The 26,172-nt window shown below is 40.5% G+C and overlaps 1 protein-coding gene and 1 pseudogene across 5 annotated transcripts in view; one reads left to right on the top strand and one right to left on the bottom strand.

Moving 5' to 3' along the window:
• Nucleotides 1-26,172, bottom strand: part of Senp7 (SUMO specific peptidase 7) — a 104,512-nt gene that overhangs the window by 66,034 nt on the left and 12,306 nt on the right. For all 5 annotated transcript variants that reach the window (XM_038344866.1, XM_038344867.1, XM_038344868.1 and 2 more), the window contains exons 3-4: nt 15,363-15,458; nt 4,868-4,965 (exon numbers count right to left, since the gene is read on the bottom strand). In XM_038344866.1, coding sequence (XP_038200794.1) covers nt 4,868-4,965; nt 15,363-15,458 — 194 coding nt within the window. The remainder of the gene's footprint in view (nt 1-4,867; nt 4,966-15,362; nt 15,459-26,172) is intronic.
• Nucleotides 6,484-9,890, top strand: LOC119824957 (annotated as a pseudogene).

Below are 26,172 nucleotides of genomic sequence, written 5' to 3'. Positions count from 1 at the left end.
TCTAGCAGGAAATTTTCAGGATAGTCAGCACTATATAAAACAACCCTGTAGGGGGGAGACCCCCCAAAAAGGAACAAGTGACAAAGGATCTTCATAAGCTTGTCATCAGACTTATCAGAAACCAGAGATGAGAACGCAATGGACCCACACCATGAGCATGCTATACCAGAAACACAGACAAACATGTCTGTGTCTTTTACAATGTTAGCATTTACTGGCTAACAATAAATCCACAAAGATGAGTGGTTTCACTGGCAGCAATTGCCAGATAATTCCATTTACCTTTGTAATCTGGCTGCGATAAATGCAATCTCAATTACTACTATTAACTCTCATATGACACGTCACACAGTACATGATATATATGTCTATCAGACATATGCACATACGTGGTTTAGACAGAGCAGATTGCAAAGGCTTGAGAATGGCCTGAGAGAAGCGTCTATATTGGTAAGGTAAGCAATCCAGACCAGTAAGAACCAAGAAGGGGTTGCTGCTGGAGAGCAAAGTAAGAGAGTGCAGCTATGAGGTCAAAGACCAAACAGGTCTAAGAATAAGAAACGAAGGACCCAGGAGAGGAAAAAGGTGGGCAGGCAGGCAGCAAAGAGGCTGAGTCAACAGCAGAATAAGGTTGAGTAGAAACACCAGGGAGAGTCCAATTTGCTAAGGCCTTGATGCACATCAGGTATCAGATTACAAACTGGTTGGGGCCATACCATCCCAGGTTAGGGATCCATCATTTTATGGATACCCTTTCCTCAGTCTGGTATGCCTAATAAATCCTTGGGCCTGGTTTCCCTGGTATGACATTAATACACCTATGTGCACCTATTAGTCTCAAATTCACCCTGATAAATCTACAAAGTGTCTTCCTTTATTCTCCCAAGCATAAATTATTTATCAGTCTGCTGGCCCAGTGGTGCCTGACAGATGTGAATATGGTAGGACATGGCAGCATGCAGGAAGACATGGTGCTGGAAAAGGAGCTGAGAGTTCTACATCTTTGTCTGCAGGTAGCAGAAGCAACTGTCACACTGGGTGTAGCTTGAGTATAGAAGACTTCAAAGCTGCCGGAAGGTGGTGGCGCACGCCTTTAATCCCAGCACTCGGGAGGCAGAGGCAGGTGGATCTCTGAGTTCGTGGCCAGCCTGGTCTACAAGAGCTAGCTCCAGGACAGGCTCTAGAAACTACAGGGAAACCCTGTCTCAAAAAACCAAAAAAAAAAAAAAAAAAAAAAAAAGACTTCAAAGCTGGCCACCATAATGATACATTTCTTCCAACAAGGCCATACCTACTCCAAAAAAAAAAAACCCACACCTTCTACTAGTGCCACACTCTATTGGGGCCATTTTCTTTAAAATTACCACAAAGATTATACGTCCATCAATGGCTGAATGGATGAAGAAAGAGTGGTATATTAACATAATGTAATATTACTCAACTGTTAAATAAATAAAATAAAATTCAGAGGTAAATAGATGGAGCTAGAAAAATATCATCCTGAGTGAAGTAACTTGGACCCAGAAAGACAATATGATATATATTCACTTATATGTGGATGTTAGCTGTTAAGTTTTGATAAGCAGGCTACAATCCATGTAATCACTGAGGTTAGTAGAGTAAGGAACAAGCGGAGAGGATAGGATCACCCTAGGAGGGAAAAAAAATACAAAGATATGAAAGGATTGGGAGGAGGAATGGAATGCAAGAATCAAACAGACAGGGAAAGGGAAAAAGAGGGTCAGGGAGGGAATACAAAAAGAAATAGCTAAAACTAAGAACCATCTGAGGGGTCATATGGAAACATAATACAGTTAAAACTTCCTAAAATATACACATTATGCAGGTGATCTAAATGGAATTGCCAAATAAAAAAGGGGGATGGAGCCCCAACTAGACATCTCTCGTCACCAAATGAAGCCTCTAGTTCCAGATGGACTACATCTAATTGAGTTGTTGGCCAAAGGGGCCCCACGGGATACCCTAAACAATCCAGACTATTGCCAAGGGTATTGCTCTTCACAGAAAAAGAAGAAAAGACCCTAGTGCCAAAGATAATGCCTACAAAACTCACTGAACACAGAGAAGTTGAGCTGGTGCCCAACTAGAGCTTTCACCCCTACTGACTAGTGTTTGTGGTACTGGAAGGTACTCTGCACACTACCAAAAAAAGGTAGAAACCAAACAGCTATAAACATGTCGGTCTACAACGGCGGCACGCATGCAAGATGCATTTGTGCAACAGTGGCACTACCCAGCTTGTGGACGTAACCAACCAGCATCTGATTAGGTTTAAGGCACACTCCACAGGTGGAACCCATCCCCAACAGTGCTCAGATGCCATGAACCTGAGACTAGATAGGTCAGGGACCTAGGGGAAAGCCAAGTACTATTGTTCTGCTAAAGGAAAATAGCAATAAAATGGCTCCTAACAGCATTCTGCTACATTAGATCTATATTAGATCAGCGTTTTGCTTGTCAGAGAAGATTTCTCCCGCAGGAGGTAAGAATAAATACAGAAACCCACAGCTTGACAATGTGCAGACTGTGAGAGACCTTGAAATACTCAGTTCAAAGTGGGATGTATCTATCAATTCCCTCATCTCAGGGCTCAGGGGACTATGTGGAAGAAAGCAGAAAGAGACCCAAGGGAACAGAGAACACCAAGGAAAACAGGCCTTCTAAACACAGCAGGATTGATCACATATGAACTCACAGAGACTATGGCAGCATGCACGGTCTTCTCTGACCTTCACATGCACTCTCTGACCTCTGCCCTACACACAAAATAAACACAAAAAATTAACTTACATCCAGGCATGGACACCACCTTTAGTCCCAGCATTTGGGAGGCAGAGGCAGGAGGACACGAGTTCAATGTCAGCCTGGTCTACAGAATAAGTTTTAGGACAGCAAGGGCTACAAAGAGAAACCCTGGAGAGAGAGAGAGAGAGAGAGAGAGAGAGAGAGAGAGAGAGAGAGAGAGAGAGAGAGAGAGAGAGAGAGACAGAGACAGAGAGAGACAGAGAGAGAGAGAGAGAGAGAGAGAGAGAGAGAATTATCTTACTATCAAAATAAATGAAGTACATGGGCATCTAGGGAAGATAGTGGGCTAGAAGATACCTTCATTTTAGCCAAGAAAGGACAGCATAAGAGATAAAGAGACTTGCTGGGTGGTGGCACACACCTTTAATCCCAGCACTCAGGAGGCAGAGGAAGGTGGATCTCTGTGAGTTCGAGCCAGCTAGTCTACAGAGCAAATTCCAGGACAGCCAGGGTTGTTACACAGAGAAGCCCTGTCTTAAAAAACCAAAAAAGAAAAAAGAAAAAAGAAAGGACAGACTCTATCAGAAAGAGAAATGAAATATCAGAAAGGTATGGGAAAAAAGATAGACAACAATCAGATGAGAAGTAAGGTAAACACAGTGTCATCTGGGCTCCCTGGCAAGGGGAGGGAAGCAGAAATCACTTCCAAAAGTTGAGAGATGGGCAATCCTACTCTCAAGCACATATCCCTTACAAGTCTCAAACCCAGTGGCAAGTTTTGGTTGAGACAGAGTTCAGACAAGGATAAATCCCAGTTTTCTACTATCTTATTTGGTGACTGCTGCCAGACAGCATCCTGAAAGACAGCCTAGCATGTGAAAACTGTGCTACCATGGGGACCCGAGAAAGGTAACAACCACAGAGAGGACCCACGGAGGCCGTTATACAAGCAGCTGGCCAGGAGTTATATTAAACTCTAGAGCTGACTACTTACTGTTCACTGCCACAGAGTCCAACAAGTCTGACATTCCAGGGATGTACCTGAGACTCACATCTGCTATAGGAGGTTTTCAAAGTCCCTCGTACACTGGCTAATATTATGTCAACTTGACTCAAGCTAGAGTTACTGAAAAAGAGGGAGCCTGAACTGAGAAATTCTCCCCTAAGACTGGGCTACAGGCAAGCCTGTAAAGCATTTTTCTCAGTGATCCATGTGGGAAGTCCCAAGCCACTGTGGGTGGGGCCACGGCTGGGCAAGTGGTCTTGGGTTCCATAAGAAAGCAGGCTGAACAAGCCAGTAAGCAGTACCTACCACCCCATGGCCTCTGTATCAGGCCTTGCCTCCAGGTTCCTGCCCTGTTTAGGTTTGTGCCTTTCAGGATGAACATCAATATGAAAGCATACACCAAATAAGCCCTTTCCTCCTCAAGTTGGCTTTGGTCACAGTGCTCCATTATAGCAACCTATGATGAAGCCTAGTTAGCAACCTTAAGACAAAATGATAGGTCCTTTACCTATAATGATTTCAGTGAAGTGATTGCTTCCTGACACACTAGGCAGACTCCCTCCAACTAAACATTAGTCACCCTGGGAATATGACCTAGAATATTCCTAGAGGATGAAGAACCTACACAAGAGTTGCTTAATGATGTACTTGACAAATATGAATCAAGAATTACTATCAGGGGCTGGAGAGATGGCTCAGTGGTTAAGAGCACTCACTGCTCTTCCAGAGAACCTGGGTTCAATTCCTAGCACCCACATGGCAGCTCACAACTGTCTGTAACTCCAGTTCCAGGGGATCTGGCATCCTCACACATACATGCAGGCAAAACGCCAATGAACATAAATTTTTTTTAAAAAAATTATTATCAGCCTATAATCCTTGATAAGCTAAAGCTTATCAAGATGCACAAAACAATTAGCAAAGAAAATCAATAATCACAGAAAGTTAAATCTTAGATGGAATCTTAGAGGACATTGAGTTCAAACCCTTCTACCTTAAATGTTAACTGAGATTCAACAAACATCAAATAATCATTCCTGTTCACACTGTTTATTCATTGTATCAACCCATCCTACACATAAATACCTATCTTACCTTTCTGGTGATGCCTTAGAAGTGACAGGATGCCCATGGACACCTTTTTTGGTTTTGTGGTCTAGACAGATGACTTTATTTCTTAGGCTTCTTGTCCACTACGGAAAAAAATTGACAAAAATATAATAATGTAATTAAGGGTACTTGTATTTTTACTTAGATATTTAAGACAATCAGTCCAATTCCTTTTGCTTATTAATTTTTATCTTATGTGTATGAGTGTTTTGTCTACCTGGGTGTCTGTGAGTCACACTGAGTACCTGGGGCCTGAGGAGGCCAGAAGACAGTGTCAGGTACCCTGGAAGTGGAGTTACAAATGTTTGTGAGCTGCCATGTGGGGCTTAGAATCAAACCCGGGCCCTGGACAAGAGCATCTAGTACTTTTCACTACCGAGCCAAATCTTCAGCCCCCGAGCCATATTCTTAGTAGTACAGAGAGAAAACTAAATGCAGTCTACAAAATACTGCCTTTTTCCAGGTGTTGAGATATAAACATACTAAAACAATAAGAAAGCATTTTAAAATATTAACATCAATCAGAAACCAAGATTGAGATTACAAAACTTAAATAACAATAATAATTGCAGCTGTGTTAGAAGGAAATGGTAACAGGTTAAGAGAGTATCTCAGAGGTAAAACACTTGCCTAATATGCATGCATTACTTTGTATGCACAAGGCAATGGATTAGCCTATGTATGTTTTAAGTACTTCATTTTGAAATGTGTTATATGATATAGCATAATTATTATAGGCCAGATTAAATAAGAGCTGTGTCTATGAAGTAAATACATTTATAACAATTAGAAAAAATTAAAAGTGATTCTTTGTGAATTGCTACATGAGAAATAACAAGACCCCTTATCAGGGTTTAGGTTTCTTATGACTAGAAGTTAAAATTTGGTTTATTAGTAAAAACAGTGGCATACGCCTGTAACTCCAGTACTCAGGAAGTGAAGACAGGAGGATCAGGTCAAGGCACCCCAAGATACACACTAAGTTAAGATGTCATCCTAGGATACACGAGACTCTGTTTTAAAAATAAAAGGATTAAAAGAAGTTTAATATATTGTGTAGACCTAAGCACGTAAGTTATTTATTCTCTTGGCCTTTGTTTCCTTATTTGAAAATGGACATAATGATAAGAATAACTACTTTATTCTGTGAATGTGTGTGTGCATATATGCATGTCACAGGGGATATGGTGTAGTATGCATGCACATACCTGTGTGTACATGTATGACTAGCTACCTTTCTCTATTATGTTCCACCTTCTTTTTGAGACAAAGTGTCTTTTACTGAATGTGGGACTAAGCATTTTGGTTGAGCTGGCTGGTCGGTAAGCTCCAAGGGCTGTTCTATCCCCATCCCCCCAAAGTTGCGACTCTGACCATGAAACATCACTCCTGTTCTTTCGAGGGTGACAGAGATCTGAACTCTGGTACTCGTGCATGCACGGAGAGCGCTTTTATCCACTGAGCCATCTCCCCAGCCCATTAGCAACTTCTTTGAAAAGATGTGGCATCATCTCAGATGTAGTTTCAATGACTTACATACACTTCATCTAAAAGATATTTGTACATATACTTGTAGTAATATTGTTCATAATATTCAAAAGATGAAGCAACTCAAATGTGCATCAAGAGACAAAAGGTTAAACAAAGTAAGGCATATTATTTACACATAAACACATGGCATTTAAACAGTAAGCCTTACATTACAGAAAGAGGAAGTTTCTGAGTCTGGTGGCATAACCTGCAATCCCAGCATTTAAGAAGTGAAGGAAAGATGGTCACAAGTACCAGGCCAGCCTAGTCACATGGTAAGACCATGTTTCCAAACATTTTCTTAAAAGAAGGAGATTCTGAAACATGCTGCAATATGAGCAAGTCTTGGCATTAGTCTGAGTGAAATAACACAGCAATAAGAAAACAAATATTGGGTAGTTCCATTCAAATAACATACTTATTGTAACCAAATTTATAGACAGAGGAGTGAGACTGAGGTGAGACAATAAGAAACTATATTTTTAGGATTTATTTATTTTATTGTGCACTGGTGCCTTGCCTGCATGTAAGTCTGTCTGTGTGAGGGCGTCAGACCCTCTGGAAATGAAGTTACAGACAGTTTTGAGCTGCCATGTGGGTGCTGGGAATTGAACTTGAGTCCTCTGGAAAATCAGCCAGTGCTTTTAACGTCTGAGTCATCTCTTCAGCTCAAGGAACTATTAGTTAATGGGTACAATGTTTCATTTTTCATGATGGATGGTCTTGATAGTTGAATAACAACAAAAATGTATGAAATGTCACTAAACTCTTAAAATGATTAAGGGGGCATAAGAAAATGGCAGCCCGCCCCCATGATTTGGGGGTGTCCTGCTTATCTAGTGCTTTAGGACGATGATTCTGGCAGCCAGCTGTGGTAATTCAGTCCACAGCTGTGGTTCCAAAGAGAACCAGAAACATTTCACAATCCTACCCAAGTATGGAGCAGCTGCTTTGGTATAAGCCAGGAAAGCAGGGTTGGATATGCCTTAGAACCACCAGAACCATCCTATACATATGACCTATACAGCTGGTGCCTTTGGTTGCCACGCTCCCCCTGAAGGTAATGCTTGAGTGTCATCTCTTTCAAAGGAAAGACTAGCACAGAGAACTGGGCAATTAAAGGAGAATATGGCATCACAATTGCCAATCTGAAAGATAAAAGAATTTGACACTAATTTTAAAACAAAGGAATCTCTGGAAAAAACTAAGGAATATCGTCACTGAAGCTGACCTTTGTCTAAACAACCTGAACCATGACCAGCTTTGTAACTCGGTAACATAACACTTTTCTAAACATGGTCTGGGACCTGAAATATAAAATTCTCCATTGGAGCTTTGTGGAATCTTTAGAGCCAGCCCAGGTAGTTCAGGTTTGATGCTCAAGCCTGGAGAACCAAAGCCATGTGTTATCAATCATCAGGTCACCATACAGCTAAACACAAGCAGCCTCTGGCCATCTATGATCTACTTGACAGGCTGATGTACGGGTAAGAGGTGCTCATATGGAGATGGGGAATGCACAGGCATCCCCTCAGCAGCCTGTCCTCAAGACACTGGTGATCCCTTGTCCTTAGCTGAAACCATGGGAGGACTATGAAGAAATAATGTGGGAGTGTCATCTGTCTATCTGTTGTTTCATTGGTTAATTAATAAAGAAAACTGCTTGGCCTGATAGGTCAGGACATAGGTAGGCGGGAAAGACAGAACAGAATGCTGGGAAGAAGGCAGTGAGGCAGATGCCTCGGACAGTCGCCATGAAGCCAGCCACCAGGTCAGACATGCTGAATCTTTCCCGGTAAGCCACCACCTTGTGGTGCTACACAGATTACTAAATATGGGTTAAAGCAAGATATGAGAATTGAGAATTAGCCAGTAAGAGGCTAGAGCTAATGGGCCAAGCAGTGTTTAAAAGAATACAATTTGTGTGTTGTTATTTCGGGGCATAAGCTAGCCAGGTGGCTGGGAGCCGGGTGGCAGGAATGTAGCCCGCAGCTCCTTCTACAAAGAAACACAAGGAGGCCTCAGCTAGCTTGATGGCAAAAATGACTCCTAAAGAGTACTCAGGTGATAGGGCCTCTAGAGGCTACAAAGGCACCCAACCCTGTAGACCTCCCTTGCTCTGTCCTGCCCTACCTTGGTCTTTCCAGAAGACTCACCCTCACAACCATGGCTGGTGTCTAGGCCCAGGTGGTGGCTGGGATACCCAGCATGGGCCATTTGTTTAGCTTCTTAGTCTAATTGAAAAGCAATTATATAAGAGGGCAAACATTTGCTACCACATTTGTTCTTTCACTGTGGGAACTGTGGGAGCAGACCAAAACACTCTTTTCTTCTAATCATGGGGTAGGAAACAAAGTGTAAAATAAAAACATGATCACCAGGCAATGATGGCACATGCCTTTAATCCCAGTACTCAGGAGGCAAGGGCAGATTAATCTCTGAGTCCCGGGCCAACCTGGTCTACAGAATGAGTTCCAGGACAGTCAGAGCAGCACAGGGAAATCTTGTCTCAAAAATAGTAATAATAATAATAAATTAAAAATAAAATATAATGATATCAAAGTGTTGATCAAAAAAATGATTAAGTGCTGGGGAAATGGAGCAGTGAGTAAAGGCTTTTGCCACTAAGCCGTTCAAACAAAGTTCAGTCCCTGGGACCCACATGGTAGGCAAGAAATGACTGCCACAAGTTTTCCCCTGACATCTATATGCATGCTGAGCATATTCACACACATAAAATATACAGGACACATGTGTGTGCACATTAAACATACAAGTGTTATTTTAAATTCTTAATAATTAGTAAAAACATCTCTAAAAACATATCTACTTAAGATCCATGAGACACTGTGAAAAGATCAAATCTACAAATAATTAGCATAGAAGAATTTCATACTAACAGCTAGAAAACATTTTTTAAATAAAATCATAGTAGAAAAGTAGTTAAATCTAGGGGAAAGATGGCCACCTAGGTACAGAAGGCATTTAGAACACAAAACAGACAAGAAGGGAGATGTCATATCTAGTCAAAACATTTCATAGCAAAATAAAAAATACAGAACCTGCAAAAGAAAAAAATATCCAAGTAACTCAGAAAATAATAACAACTGATAAATGGGATCTCATGAAATTAAAAAGCTTCTTTAAAGTCAAGGAAATTTGTAACTTTTGTGAGTTTCAGATGTATTCTGATCACATTTATCCCAGGTTCCCTACCCACTCAACTTTATCTCTTTTTTTTAAAACCTTCAAGACCAGTTTGTGCTGCCCAAATATTCTTAAATGTGTAGCTTTCCAGTGGAGCATGGTCAATTTCCTAAAAGCTAGACTATTAGCATGAACCTACTCTCCCTCTTCCAGCAGCCAACAGTTCCCAATAGCTCCACAGCTAGGGGTAGGACTGTGTGCCCAACTCCTCTGTCCATGCTGGCATTTGGTCTGGTTTGGGCCTGCACAGGTTTTCTGCATGCTGCCATAACCACTGTGAGCTCCTGTGTGCAGCTGCCCTGCTCTGCCAACAAGATAATGTCTCCTTGTAGTCATTTTACCACCTCTGGCTTTCGTCCCCTTTTCCATAATGGTCCCTGAGCCTTGGAGTTTTGCAATACATCTGTTCCTTTAGGCTAAGAAATCACTGCTGGCATTTCCATTGCTCGTGGTTATCCTCCAGATTCCACGGTAACACCTATTACTGAAGACACCACATGACTGAATCACAGAACATGGCAAAAATCAAACTGGTACCACCTGGACACTTCATTCCTTCCTATTCAGCTTTCATAGTACTGGACGGTGCTATGCACACTATCAGAAGAAAAAGGAATCATCAGTCTTAGCCACCATGCGACAGACTTCCCCCTACACTATCCTGCTGTAGGAACTCTGTTCCCAGAGAAGTTTGTTTACTCCCCTTGGAGGAATGCCTCTGCCTGCCAAAAGAATGCCACAAGTAAGATGGTTTCCTTCCCTATCCCCTCATCAATTTAGCATGCTCAAGGGCATCAGGCAAACAACCCCTCTCAGCCATGAGACCTTCTGTATCTGAGCCCATATGGTGCTAGTAATGAGAACCAGTCTATATTGTTCACTGTTTCTCTGTTCCTGCTTGGAACTTGGAGTTATCTAGAATAACTAGATAACTAATTACGCAGAATGCTCGTAAAGACACTCTTGTGCAGCATCACCTGGACTCTCCTCGTTTGGTTGAATCCTGAATTCTACTGCAATCCTTGGCAGCGGTAACGGGGCAGAGGGGGGAGAATCTTGATAAATCTTATCTAGCTGTAAACCATACAAGCTACAATGATTGGCCTGTCGAGACATGTCCACTGGTGCAATAGTGGCATGAACATCATGGGAGCAATCAACCACTTTCTAATGGACTTTAAATCCCACTCTACAAGATAAAACCCATACCTGGCACCGTTATAAGATCAATCTATGGCCAGACACATCATAGGCCCCAGGGAGAACCTATTACTATTATGCTACTCCATGGGCACAGTGGTTGACCACTCCTAATGACTCACCTTGATACTAATAGATAGATACCATCTCTCAACCCTCATCTGACAAGCTTAAGCTTCTATCTGCAGTAGATGTGGATAACACAGAGACCCACAACTGACAAGGGGCAGAGAATAAGATACTGCAGATGCCAAGAAAATTTTTATTCAAGTAAAGAATCATCTACAGAATGGAAGAAAACATTAGCTAGTTACATATCTGATAAAAGATTAATATCTAAAATATACAAAGATCTTCAAACATTAAACAACAAGAAATCAAATAACTCAACTGGGTAAAGTAGTGCTGTTTTTAATCCCAGCAGTTAGGAGGCAGAAGCAGGTAACTCTCTGTAAATCTGCGGCCAGCCTGGTCTACATACCAAGTTCTAGACCAGCCAAGGCTACACAGTGATATCCTATCTAAATAAAATATCAAATAACTCAGTTAATAAATGGGCTGATTAAATACAAAGTTCTCAAAAGATAAAATGCAAATGGCTAATAGTCACATGAAAAAATGTTTATAGTCACTAGCTATCAATCCAAATTACAGCTCACTGAGATTCCATTTCACCCTAATCAGAATGGCAGTAATTACTCAAAGAGCAATGACTACAGGCACAGAGCAAAGATGTGGACAAAGGGAAATCATTGTTGGAAGAGCTAATCTAGCAACTCTGGAAGTGAGCATAGAACTGACCCAGCTATACCACACCCCTCAGAATTTACAAAAGGACCCGAAGTCAACATATCACCAAAATACTGGCACGTCAATGTTCACTGCAGCACTGGTCACAACAGCTACGTTATGGAACCAACCTCAGTGGCAACACCAGAGAAGTGGCAAAGGAAAATGTGGTGTATATGAAACAGTAACACTTTGTTCAAACATAAAAATCCATGAAGTTCCTTGGGAGTCTAGTGATTAGGAGTCGGTGCTCTTATCACTGTGGCACAGGTTCGATTCCCAGTCAGGGAGCCTCTCTTCCTACACCACCCCCCCCCCCAAAAAAAAATCAGTGAAGTTATATCATTTGAAGAGAAATGGATGCAACTTAATAGTCATATTAAGGAAATTAAGTCAGTCTCAGAAAGACAAAAATAGTATGTTTTTATCCAGTTTTTACTCATGCCTAGATTTTATACAGATATACAAAATCATGTATAGGAAAGTTTAAGTGAAACTGTCTAGGGGAACAAAGAGAATCACGGGAAGAGTGAGGGGAGAAAGATGAGTATGTGGGAGAATATGCTCAACATACATATCTTTGAATAAGAATGTCCTTGTATAAAAAAATAATAAATAAAGGAGCTATATGAGTTTACAAGGCAAATTTCTTAATATATATTTTTTGTTTGTTTGCTTGTTTGTTTTTGTTTTTTGAGACAGGGCCTCTTTGGGTAGCTTTGAAGTCTGTCCTGGAACTCACTCTGTAGACCAGGCTTGCCACGAACTCAGAGAAAGCCTCCTGCCTCTGCCTCCCCAGTGCTAGGATTAAAGGAATGTGCCACCACCGCCTAGCTACTTATATTTTTAATTATGTGTCTCTGTGTGGGTATATCCATGTTAGTGCAGGCACCCACAGAAGATGTGTCTCTGTGTGGGTATATCCATGTTAGTGCAGGCACCCACAGAAGATGTGTCTCTGTGTGGGTATATCCATGTTAGTGCAGGCACCCACAGAAGATGTGTCTCTGTGTGGGTATATCCATGTTAGTGCAGGCACCCACAGAAGATGTGTCTCTGTGTGGGTATATTCATGTTAGTGCAGGCACCCACAGAAGATGTGTCTCTGTGTGGGTATATTCATGTTAGTGCAGGTACCCACAGAAGATGTGTCTCTGTGTGGGTATATTCATGTTAGTGCAGGCACCCACAGAAGACAAAGGCATCAGTTTCCCTGGAACAAGAGTTACAAGGGGTTGTTAGTCACCAGATGTTGGGTGGTAGGAATAGAACTCGGATCCAACAAGAACAGTACACACTCTTAAATGCTCTTTCCTATACAACTTTAATGGCAGAAATGTATCTTAATATCATTTTAATACTATAAATTAGACAAGGTGGCTCACATCTGTAATCTAGTTAATTATTCAAGAGTCTGAGGCAAAATGATTACTACAAGTTCCGGGCCAGTATGGACTACATGGTGAATTCTAGGCTAGCCTGAGCTACAGCGAGAAACTGAACTCAAGGCTGGTGAGACGGCTCTGTGAGTAACAACACTTGCTGCACTAGCTTGGTAGCCTCAGCTCAATCCCCAGAACCTTCATGAAAGTAGAAGCACAGACTCCACCCACAAAGTTCCGACATCTGCACACTCTAGCACTTGCAAGCCCCACCATAGACACACAAACACAGAAAAAAACTAATCTTTCTTTTTTGTTGAGACAGAGTCTCTTTATGAAGATCTGGCTGTCCTGGAACTCACAACAACAAAAGCCAGTCCCCACAAAAATCACAGGTTGAAGCCCTACCATCTAGAATTACTATATATAAAACAAAGCCTTTTAAAATGTAACTAATGTTGGGTGATTATCCTTTGAGACTCCTACAGCCACATTCTCAAGTATATCTATTTCCTTCCTGAACGTCTTTCTCGTACCCCTACTCCTTAAAATTTCATAATAAATTCTAACTTTGCTTCAAAAAATTAATAATAATAAATAATAAGCTGGAACTCTAAACCAATCTGATTGGTGCTTGTATTAAAAAAAAAAAACCAGCTTCAAGTTTGCATACTGCAGTGGTGGAAATAAGAATGTAAGAATGGCCCCCATAGGCTGACATATTTGAATGTAAGAATGGCCCCCATAGGCTGACATATTTGAATGCCTGGTAAGTGAGGAATGGAACTGTTTGAAAGAATTACAAGGATTAGGAGGTGTGGCCTTGTTGGAGGAAGTATGTCACTCTGGGTAGGTTTTAAGGCTTCACAACAGGCCTAAACTCTATCTGCCTCTCTTGGCCTGTGGATCAGGATGTACCTTTTTAAAAATGACCAGAGAACTGGAGAGACAGTTCAGTAGGTAAAGAGCCTGCCTTGCAAACACTAGGACCAGAGTTCAGTGTCGGAATCCACATTTCCAAGGAGGGTTGGTGGCATGTATTTGCAATCCTGGTACCAGAGGATCACTGGGGGATCATCCAGCCTAACCTGCTTGCTGAGTTCCAGACCAGTGAGTGATCCTGTCTTTTAAAAAAAAAGGCAAACACCACCTGAGGAAGAACAAATCAAGGTGTCATCTAGCCTCTGCATACAAATATATCCATACCTACACACACATTAACACGAGGCACATGCACATACAGCAAAACGGCACGGTAGAAGGTTGAAACAGGAAGTTTAAGAATGTAAAACAAGCCTGGTCTACTTTGTGAGACTGTCTCAGAAAGGAAAGAGAAGTGTTAAGCCAGGTGCAGTAGTGCATGTATGTAGTCCCAGATATAGGATGCTGAGGGAGGGGGACCCCAATCCAGGCAACATCGCCAGACCCCATCTCAAACAACAAAAATAACAAAATGCTAATACTATAGGTAACTAATTATCAGAACCCTATACCAATAACTAATCATGGTAATTAAAGTATAGGTGTATACTCATAATCTTTTCTTTCTTTTTAGGTTTTAATTATTATATATATATACACACATATATATATATACACACATATATATACGTATATACATATATATACGTATATATGTGTGTATATATATATGGAAAGAGAGAGAGAGAGACATATAGTTTGTATTCACATATGTCTGTGCACCAAGTACATGCCTAATGATTGCAGAGGTGAGAAGATGGCATCAGGTCCCCTGGAACTGGAGCTGTCATATAGGTGCTGAGAACTGAACCTGAGTCCTCTAGGAGAGTTAACTAGTGTTTTCAACCTGAGCTATCACTCCAGCTCCCAGAGTATCTTCTAAAACACAGCTATAGCACCAATTAAGAGATGCCCTCTTGACAAGTGTGGTGGTGCACACCTTTAATCCCAGCACTCAGCAGGCAGAGGCAGATGATATCCGAGTTTAAGGGCAGCTTGGTCTACAGATCGAGTTCCAGGACAGTCAGGACTACACACAGAAGCCCTGTCTCAAAAAGCAAAAAAGAAAAGAAAAATAAAGGAGATACTCTCTCAAACAAATTAATTTTAAAAAATTAGGAAAGAACAAATAATTTTATAAAATTTTAGTGACCTTAAAATGATTTATTTTATAATGAGATTTAAATTTCATAAATGAGTCATGCATAAGGTATACTTAAAACTGAAGACCAAATCTATCTTATCTCCAAGTTCTATTTTAACATATATTAGAAATAAGCTACAATAAATCTTTAATTACATAGAAAACAACACATAAGAAAATAAAAATTTATTTACTAAAATATTTTAAACATATCAAATAAAACAATATATTTTAAATGTGAATTTACCCCTTTGGGGAGCTTCCAGCATTCTGAGCCTCTGAGTTTGGACAATGGTGACTGAGCAAGAACATCTTCTGACTTTACAGCCAACAACTTTGTTATCTGAAACCAGGACAAGAAAACAATTAGTTTAACTGAAATGTATAGAAGAACTGAATCAACTAACAGAGGCACTGTCTATTGCTCTACATAAATATACTAATAGTTTTAAAGATTTCAATTAAATTCTTAATTTATAAGCAATTAAGTCCAGTTGTATTAAAAATATCTTCTCATGAGCAAAAAATTAGGTAAATGAAGAATCATACTAGCTAGCTAAGTGGTGGTGCCATATGCCTTTCATCCCAGCACTCAGGAGACAGAGGTTGGTGGATCTTTGTAAGTTCGAGGCCAGCCTGGTCTACATAGTGAGTTCCAAAACAGCCAGGGCTACACAGAGAAACCCTGTGTCGAAAAGAATCACACTAGCTTCCTAAATACTATTCTCTTGCCTGGTCTCTTCCCCTTCTAATCTAAAAGCAAGCTATGGTTAAAGAACACACAAAGGTACTCATGACTGTAATACCCAAAACAGAACAAAGGCATTCGTCACTTATAAGTGAAACTCTATATTCATAGCTGTTTCACATCATCCACAGAAATCAAACTCTGTAACTCAACTTTAGGGAGTCGCTAAGCTTCCTTTAGACATGCTGCATTGTTTGGTATCTCTAGATGTTTTTGTATAGTATTTCTTCAATCTAGGTTGCTCTTCCAGGTACTTTTTTTTATGAAATACTCTAGACTTGTCTGAAATCTATCTTCATAAGCATCATCTTTACTTGAAGCCACACCCTTCTCTGTATGTTAGTGTTTAGCACATTAATTTTAAATTATTTATATTACTCATACTGCATCAATTATTTGTTTAGATAGTTATCTTCTTCAAACTGCATAATCCTCCTAAACTGAGGATCCTGGTCATTCATTTTCCTTCTTTTTTGTCTGTTTTGTGAGACAGGGTCTTTCTATGTAGCCCAAGCTGGCCTAGAACTTACTATGCAAACCAGGCTGGCCTTAAACTTGTAGCAATCCTCCTGTCTCTGCCTACCACGACATAGTATATATACTATGTAACAAGTTAGAAATTATTTGTTTAAAACTTAAATACCTAAAGTTTATAAATAACTAAGTATTAAATAGCATCCAACAATCACTTACAAGGAAGCCCAAGTTCAGTAGCTGAGGACCAGTATAGCAAGCACACAAGGCCCTAGGTTCAATTACCAACACCCTCCTCCTCATCCATAGTGTTTCTATGAGAAGAAAGCCTAAGTCAGGAGGACAGAATAAATCTGAAAAAAGTATACCTCAATTTTTACATCACTGCTTACATCAGTAAGGGATAGCTTATCTTCCTGAGCACCAGTAACTTCCTATTTATTTATTGCTTTTCTGTATTAAAAAGTATTTCTTTGGGCTGGAGAGATGGCTCAGTCGTTAAGAGCACTGACTGCTCTTCCAGAGGACCTGAGTTCAATTCCCAGAACCCACATGGCAGCTCACAACTGTCTGAAGATCCAGTTGCAGGGGATCTGACACCTTCAGACCAATGCACATAAAATAAAAAAAGTTAAATAAACCATAAAAAAAGTATTTCTTTGTAATTCTTCACTTGCAAAAAAAAAAAAAGTACCTCTAAAGCATTTAATTCAATTCTGTATACTGTCAACGATCAAACTCAGGAAAGGCCTCGTGCAGGAGAGGCAATTACTCTATTACTAGCTAAGCCATATCTCTACCCCTTTTGTTAATTCATTAATTTGAAGCAAGGTCTTACTAAGTTATATAGGTTGAAATTGAACTCACCCAGTAGCACAAGCAGGTATTAAATTGTCTATGTTTCTGCCTCTGCTTCCTGGGGAGCTAGGACTACAGGCCCGCTCCTCCGGGCCTAACTCTTTGTATTTTCAATCAGGAAATGACAAGAGTAACACAAAGGCTTCAGGCTGTTCAAATTCAAGGATCCTCTCTTATTAGGTTATACACACTGTATTTTCCAAGAATAACCCTATCAATAATCCCACACCACGTGGTCATCTTCTATTGTGATCCCAATAACCTGAAACATCAAAATCATATTCCTTCCATTAGAACCTGAGCAGGCCTATGACTTCAAAGCTAATCTATAAATTCAATACAGTGTCTAGGCATAGTAGCACACCTCGTAATCCCAGAACTGGACTGGAGGCTGAGGCAAGAGGATCTTGAATCACAGCTAGTCTGGGTTATATAGTTAGGACCTGTCTCAAAAACCAAACAAAATAAAATGGCAATATAGTTTCAGCATAGCTCAAAACTGTCCTGAAAAACCTCCTCTTTTTTTCTTTCCCCTTCTGTCTCTACCCCTCAGAACACACACATTGAAAGGGAGTCCAGATTTTTCCTTTAAATTTGGCTGTCCTACCCCTTTATGATAAAGGTCTTGGAGAGATTAGGGATACAGGGGTCATTCCTAAATATAATAAAGGCTATTTACAGCAAGCCGACAGCTAACATCAAATTAAATGGAGAGAAACTCAAGGCCATCCCACTAAATTCAGGAACGCGACAAGGCTGTTCACTCTCTCCTTATCTCTTCAATACAGTGCTTGAAGTTCTAGCAATAGCAATAAGACAAAACAAGGGGATCAAGGGGATCCGAATTGGAAAGGAAGAAGTTAAACTTTCGTTATTTGCAGATGATATGATAGTGTACATAAGCGACCCGAAAAACTCCACCAAAGAACTCCTACAGCTGATAAACTCCTTTAGTAGCGTGGCAGGATACAAGATCAACTCCAAAAAATCAGTCGCCCTCCTATATACAAAGGATAAGGAAGCAGAGAAAGAAATCAAAGAAGCGTCACCTTTCACAATAGCCACAAATAGCATAAAATATCTTGGGGTAACTCTAACCAGGAAGTGAAAGACCTATTTGATAAGAACTTTAAGTCTTTGAAGAAAGAAATTGAAGAGGATACCAGAAAATGGAAGGATCTCCCTTGCTCTTGGATTGGGAGGATCAACATAGTAAAAATGGCAATACTACCAAAGGCAATCTATAGATTTAATGAAATCCCCTTAAAGATCCCATCAAAATTCTTCACAGATCTTGAGAGGACAATAATCAACTTTATATGGAAGAACAAGAAACCCAGGATAGCCAAAACAATCTTATACAATAAAGGAACTTCTGGAGGCATTACCATCCCTGACTTCAAACTCAATTACAGAGCTACAGTATTGAAAACAGCTTGGTATTGGCATAAAAATAGAGAAGTCGACCAATGGAATCGAATAGAAGACCCAGATCTTAACCCACAAACCTATGAACACCTGATTTTTGATAAAGGAGCTAAAAGCACACAATGGAAGAAAGAAAGCATCTTCAACAAATGGTGCTGGCATAACTGGATGTCAACCTGTAGAAGAATGAAAGTAGATCCATATCTATCACCATGTACAAAACTCAAGTCCAAATGGATTAAAGACCTCAATATCAATCTGAACACACTGAACATGTTAGAGGAGAAAGTGGGAAGTACTCTACAACATTTGGGCACAGGAGACCGCTTCCTACGAATAGCCCCAGCAGCACAGACATTAAGGGCAACATTGAATAAATGGGACCTCCTGAAGCTGAGCAGCTTCTGTAAAGCAAAGGACACTGTCACTAAGACAAAAAGGCAGCCTACTGACTGGGAAAAGATCTTCACCAACCCCGCAACTGACAAAGGTCTGATCTCCAAAATATATAAGGAACTCAAGAGACTAGACTTTAAAATGCTAATGAACCCAATTAAAAAATGGGGCACTGAACTGAACAGAGAATTCTCAATAGAAGAAGTTTGAATGGCCAAAAGACACTTAAGGGCATGCTCAACCTCCTTAGCAATCAGGGAAATGCAAATCAAAACAACGTTGAGATACCATCTTACACCTGTCAGAATGGCTAAAATCAAAAACACCAATGACAGCCTTTGCTGGAGAGGATATGGAGTAAGGGGTACACTCATCCATTGCTGGTAGGAATGCAAACTTGTACAACCACTTTGGAAAGCAGTGTGGAGGTTTCTCAGGAAATTTGGGATCAACCTACCCCAGGACCCAGCAATCCCACTCTTGGGAATTTACCCAAGAGATGCCCAATCATATTACAAAAGCATTTGTTCAACTATGTTTACAGAAGCATTATTTGTAATAGCCAGAACCTGGAAACAACCTAGATGCCCTTCAGTGGAAGAATGGATAAAGAAAGTGTGGAATATATACATATTAGAGTACTACTCGGCGGTAAAAAACAATGACATCTTGAATTTTGCATGCAAATGGATGGAAATAGAAAACATCATCCTGAGTGAGGTAACCCAGGCCCAAAAAGATGAACATAGGATGTACGCACTCATAATTGGTTTCTAGCCATAAATAAAGGACATCGAGCCTATAATTCGTAAAAAAAATCCTAGAGAAGCTATATAAGAAGGTGAACCCAAAGAAAAACATATAGTTATCCTCCTGGATACTGGAAGTAGACAAGATTGCCGGACAAAAAATGGGAACATGGGGTGGGGTGGAGTGGAATGGGGGGAGGGGGGATGGGGAGAGAAAAGTGTGAAGTGGAGGATGGGAAGAGCTTGGGGGAATAGGATGGTTGGGATATAGGAAGGGTAGATATGGGAACAAGGAATTACATATCTTAGTTAAGGGAGCCATTCTAGGGTTGGCAGAGACTTGACTCTAGAGGGGTTCCCAGGTGTCCAGGAAGACGCCCCCAGCTAGGTCCTTGGGCAGCTGAGGAGAGGGTGCCAGAAATGTCCAGATCCTATTGCCATACTCATGAATATCTTTCATATCACCATAGAACCTTCACCTGGCATTGGATGGAGAAAATGACAGAGCCCCACATAGGAGCACCGGACTGAGCTCCCAAGGTCCTGATGAGGAGCAAAAGGAGGGAGATCATAAGCAAGGAAGTCAGGACCATGAGGAGTGCGTTTACCCATTGAGACGGTGGGACAGAGCTAACGGGAGACCACCAAGTCCAGTTGGAATGGGACTGATGGAACAGGGGACCAAACCGGACTCTCTGAATGTGGCTGACGGTGGAGGAGGACTGAGAAACCAAGGACATCGGCGATGAGCATGAACTCTACAGCATGGACGGGCTCACTGTGAGCCTTGTCAGTTTGGTTGCTCACCTTCCTGGACTTAGGAGGAGCTGGGAGGACCTTGGACTTAACATAGTGAAGGGAACCCTGATGGCTCTTTGTCTTGGAGAGGGGTGGAGTGGGGGTATGGGTGGAAGGGAGGGGAGGGAAGGCGGAGGAGGAGGGGAGGAGATGGAAATCTTTAATTAAAAAAATGAGAAAAAATAAATAAATAAATAAATAAATAAATAAATAAATAAATAAATAAATTTGGCTGTCCTGAAGCTCCTGAACTTTAAATATTTCATGAAAAGACTGAAACAAAAGTAATAAATGAAAATATACATCACGATGTTTGAATCTAGCTATACCTAGGGATATAGCTCAGTAGGTAGAGTATTGGCTATCCTGGATGAAGTCCTACGTGGAGTCCCCTGCACTCCACTGGTATAAACCAGATTGTGCACACCTGTAATCCCGGCACTCAGGAATGAGAGACAGGAAGCTCAAAAGTTCAAAGTCATCTTCTGCTACATAGAAGTCTGAGGCTAGCCTAGACTACATGAGACTGCAGTTATCCGTAAGGCAAGAAAAGGATGTTTGGGGGTCAGCAAGACAGCTCAGAGTACAAGTACTTGCTGCATAACATTGATGGCCTGAGCTCGCTCCCAGATCCCATTGTGGAAAAAGAGAACTAACTCTCCAAAGTTGGTCTTACCGTCACTCATCTGCCAGAGCTCATACACACATCATATACAGGAAGCCCACACAATAATAAAGTAATTTTTAAAGATTTCTGGGGGCTAGAGAGATAGCTAGGTAGTTAACAACACTGCTGCTATTCCAGAGGACCCAGGTTCCCACATGGGTCCCAGCACCCACATGGCAGCCCAAGACTGTCTGTAACTCCAGTTCCAGGAGTCCTGACACCCTCATACATGCAGGCAAAACATCAATGCACATAAAATAAAAATAAAATCATTTTTTAAAATGTTTACCATTGATAACTAGATAGGCAGAGAGAGAGAAACAGACACACAAAAGAGAAGGATGTATATCAAGTACTAGTGCTTATTATATCTGGTTAGCAAGCTCTAAAAACAAAGATTTATTAATGTTTTTAATTAGGTTTATGTGTGTGAGCTTGTGTAAGGCCAGAAGAAGGCCTCAAACCCCTTGAAACTGGAGTTACAGGCAGTTGAGGACTGCCATCTAGATGTCAACTGAACCCACATCCTCTGCAAGAGCAGGAAGTGCTCTTAACTGCTGAGCCATCTTCTCCAGGCTCATCAGTGGTCTTTTTTGTTCAACTGAATTTTCTAATATCGCCATTAAAAAAAAAACTAGTTTTGCTTTAAAAATAATTTTAAATACTAAGAAATTCAAAAGTATATTCTGTGCCACTACTAATCAAAAGTGTTACCCTTTCAGGAATTTATTGCCACTAGTTACATTAAGAGAAAAAGTAATCAAAGAAACTTACTATCAAGAATGTAATGTTAATTTTCAAAAGAATTCTAGATTTTGTTTTGTTTGATTTGGTTTTTTGAGACAGGGTTTCTCTGTGTAGACCTGGCTGTCTTAGAACTAGCTCCGTAGACCAGGTTGTCCTCTAACTCAGAGATCTACCTGCATCTGCCTCCTGAGTATTGAGATTAAAGGTGTGCCCACCACTGCCTGACAAAACCCCAGACTTTCAAATGTACTAGTATACTTTTTGATATATAAAATAAGCTATGTTATAAGTTATAGTTATAATAAGAAAATACACTATTGGGAGGGGGAATATGATCAAAACATTTCATAAAATTGTCAAAGAATCAATAATGTTTGTTTGTTTATTTACTTATTTATTATGTATACAATATTCTGTCTGTGTTCATGTCTGCAGGCCAGAAGAGGGCACCAGACCTCTTTACAGATGGTTGTGAGCCACCATGTGGTTGCTGGGAATTGAACTCAGGACCTTTGGAAGAGCACGCAATGCTCTTAACCACTGAGCCACCTCTCCAGCCCCCTCAATAATATTTTTAAAAAGAAAGTGTTGATAATAGACAAAATATTAAAGATGAGGGAAAAGGAAAGCTAGACTATGACTAGTGGTATTAGACTGGAATCTGCAGTCTCAATAGTGAGTTCATTTTCTCGTATTTGCACAGAGAGAAAGAAACGAGAGTAAGAGAGATGGAGGAATTAATGCAAGTGAGTACGTAATTTCTAGGTCTGACTACGGACAATGCCTGGAACCATTCCAGTACCAAATATGTAGTGCCGTCCTAGATCTGGATTTCTAAATGTAATTCTTTTAATTTTAATTCAATTTAAAAAAAAAATGGCTGGAAGTGATGACACACGACTTTAATCCCAGCACTTGGGAGGCAGAGAGAGGCGGATCTCTGAATTCGAGGTCTACAGGCTAGTTCTAGGACAACCAAGGTTACACAGAGAAACTCTGTCTCAAAAACAACAAAAACAAACAAAAATAATGAGAGCCAGAATTCCCTGAAAATATAATTGGTTTCCAAGGCTTAGGCAGAGAACACAAGGTAAGGGTGATGGATGGTCTCGTGGTCAACTGGACTGAAAGACACTTGCACTGCACTGAGATGGTAAAGCACATCTGAGTGTCTATGAGGGTGCTTCCAGAGATCAAACCATGAGGGCTGACTAATGGGGTCAAAATCTGAATAGACTGGAAAGCGGAGGAAAGTTAAGAACTATCTCACTGGGTCACGCCTTTGAAGCATGTTATTGTGGCTCTGGACCACTTCTGTTACTCGCCTTCACTTCCTCGTTGCCTTGAAGTGAACAGTGGCCTTCCTCCATGATGTTTCTGCCTTGTGATAGCCTAAAGGCAGTGTCCAAAATCTCTGAAACTATGAGGCAAAATTAAATTTTTCCTCCTTTAAACTGTTCCTCTCATAAGTGTGTCACAACAATAGTCTAACTAACAAAATTAGCAACCTGAAAGTCAAAATCATTTCTTAAAATACTGAGAAAAAAGCCAAGCTGTGGTAGTTCATGCCTTTAATCTCAACACTCGAGAGGCAGAGGCAGGCAGATCTCTGTGAGTTTGAGGGAAGGGGAGGGAGATGAGGGAGATGAGAGCAGAGCAGAACAGAGGAGAGGGGTGGAGAGAAAGCACTCCCCCCAAAATAATAACACCATGTCAAAGAGTTGAGGAGGGCTAAGGAAACAGATCAGTCAGTAAAACTACTTATTTTGAAAGAACAAGAACCTGAATTCAATGCCAAGAATTCACATTAAACATATACATGTGTATATACATGTACAAATACATATACATTATATACATATATGTGTGTATGTGTGTGCATGGTGGCTCACACTTGTAATCTTAGCACTAGAGAGGTGGAAACCCACAGATCCTGAAGTTCACTGGGCAGCCAATCCTGCCTCCTTCTCAAGTTCTAGGACAAGATAACCTATCAACAAATGAGGGGTGGAAGCAAATGCCCGAGGAATGGCACTTGAGGGTATCCTCCACATACATGTGTGCACATGTTCTCTCTGCATGTGCATCCGCATACAGATGGATATATATACACACACAGGAGCCAATCTGAAAGATACCCTATGGCTAAAACTGGAAAACTTTGACAACAACAATAGATTATAGAAGGAAGTAAGTATCTGAGAACAACTTGATATAAATAAGTTGAGGAAAGACAGCTCTCCCTTACAGGGAAATTCCCATTAAGAGATAAATAAGGAATAAGGAAGATATATACTATATTTGATCTTGGCCAAAAGGTGATAAAGGAAATAGAAAAAAATCAACAAAAGAATTCAACCAAGATCCACTAGCAGATGCCAAAATACTGAGCAAGGATCCAGCACCACCTTGTATTAAGTTGCAGTTTGGCCAAGATACCTATAAATCATAAGGAGAAAATGAGTAACCATACAGGGGAATAAGCAAGAGATACTGCCTTAACCAAATAATCAGGCTGACATCATCAACAGTAACACACACACACACACACACACACACACACACACACACACACACACACTCACTCACACACACACGTCCATACAGGTTGAGGAACATTCTACACAAATTATCTAGTACTTTTCCAAAGTGTCATGGCTATAAAAGCAGCAAGGCTAAGGAGGCATAACAAATAAACACAGTGGAGAATCTTGGAATGGATCTATAGGTTATTACATCAAGGCTAATTTTCTTATTTTTGATAATCATACAGTCATTATTTAAGATATTAGCAGCAGAAGAAACTGAATAATACATAGAAATTCTGCCCAATTTCTTTAAATTTTCTGAGTCAAAGTTATTTGGAAGTAAAAAATGTCATATATCTACAGAGCAGACTATGGGAAAAGGGTGTGGCTTAGTGAAAGAGTACCTCCTCAACACTTTCAAAGCTCTGGGTTCAACCCTAAACACTGTGAAAAATGGTGAACGGCAAAGGAGGAAAGGGGAAAAAAATTCAGGAAAGAAAATATGACAGCAATGTATTAACTGACAACTATGAATATGTCACCCAGGCTAGCCTCAAACTTCTCAGCTCAAGAGAAAACTAAACTGAATGCTGGGAGAAAGGAGGTGGAGTCAGAAAAAAGCCATGTAGTCCTGCCACAGACAGACGCCTGAACTTTACCATGTAAGCCACAGCCTCGTGGTGATACACAGATTAATAGAAGTGGGTAAAATTAATATATAAGAGTTATTCAATAAGAAGCTAGAGCTAATGGACCAAGCAGTGATTTAATTAATATAGTTTCTGTGTGGTTATTTCAGGAGTCTGGGTGGCCAAGAAACAAACAAGCAGTCTCCTTATAACATTACAGGAAAGCCAAAGTTACACAGAGAAATAATTTGGAAGGAAGGAAGAAAGGAAGGAGAAAGGAAAGGAAAGGAAAGGAAAGGAAAGGAAAGGAAAGGAAATGAAATTCTGGATCTCTCCCCTTAATCTCTCTCAAGTTCCTGTCTCCAGCCTGCTTATCCTTCCTTCCACTTCCTGTCATGAGATGAAGCTGTACAAGGTTCTCACCAGAAGACAAACAAATGCCATTAGCACTCCAATCTCATGAACAGAACACACTTGTTCTCTTTTACTCACTGAGCCATCTCACTGGCCCAACACTTCTTTTCTGTACAAATTACAGTCTTGAGTATCCTGATCCAGCAACAGACAATGAACTGAGTGAACTGAGTCACTAGATATGGCAGTATCATCTGATCTGGTAATTAAAAAAAAAAACTTATCTCTATCATCCACTTAACTTAATTTGACTCCAACATTTTAGATAGAGAAAGTACCCCTTGCAGATTTAAGTAAGCCAATGAAAAGCAATATCTAAAGCAAAGTTCCCTACATGGTCATCTAGATAGACACTCTTGAATTCCTCTCATCACCCTCCATTTGCCAAATCCTACAACTGCATAACAAAAAATGTTCTAAATTAAAGATAAGCATGTAGCTAGGCATGGTAGCACATGTCTTTAATTCCAGCACTTGGGAAACTACAGATCTCTGTGAGTTTAAGGCAATCCAGTCTACATGGTACTCAGACAGCTACATAGTAAGACCCTGTCTCAAAAAAAAAAAAACCCACAGAATAAACATTTTTCCAGTTATACATATAAAAAAGGGTAGATAAAA

Source organism: Arvicola amphibius, chromosome 10 (assembly GCF_903992535.2).
Source record: "Arvicola amphibius chromosome 10, mArvAmp1.2, whole genome shotgun sequence".
In the NCBI taxonomy this organism is placed as follows: domain Eukaryota; kingdom Metazoa; phylum Chordata; class Mammalia; order Rodentia; family Cricetidae; genus Arvicola; species Arvicola amphibius.
Note: the sequence above shows the minus strand (reverse complement) of the source record. Positions and strands in the feature narration are given on the sequence as shown.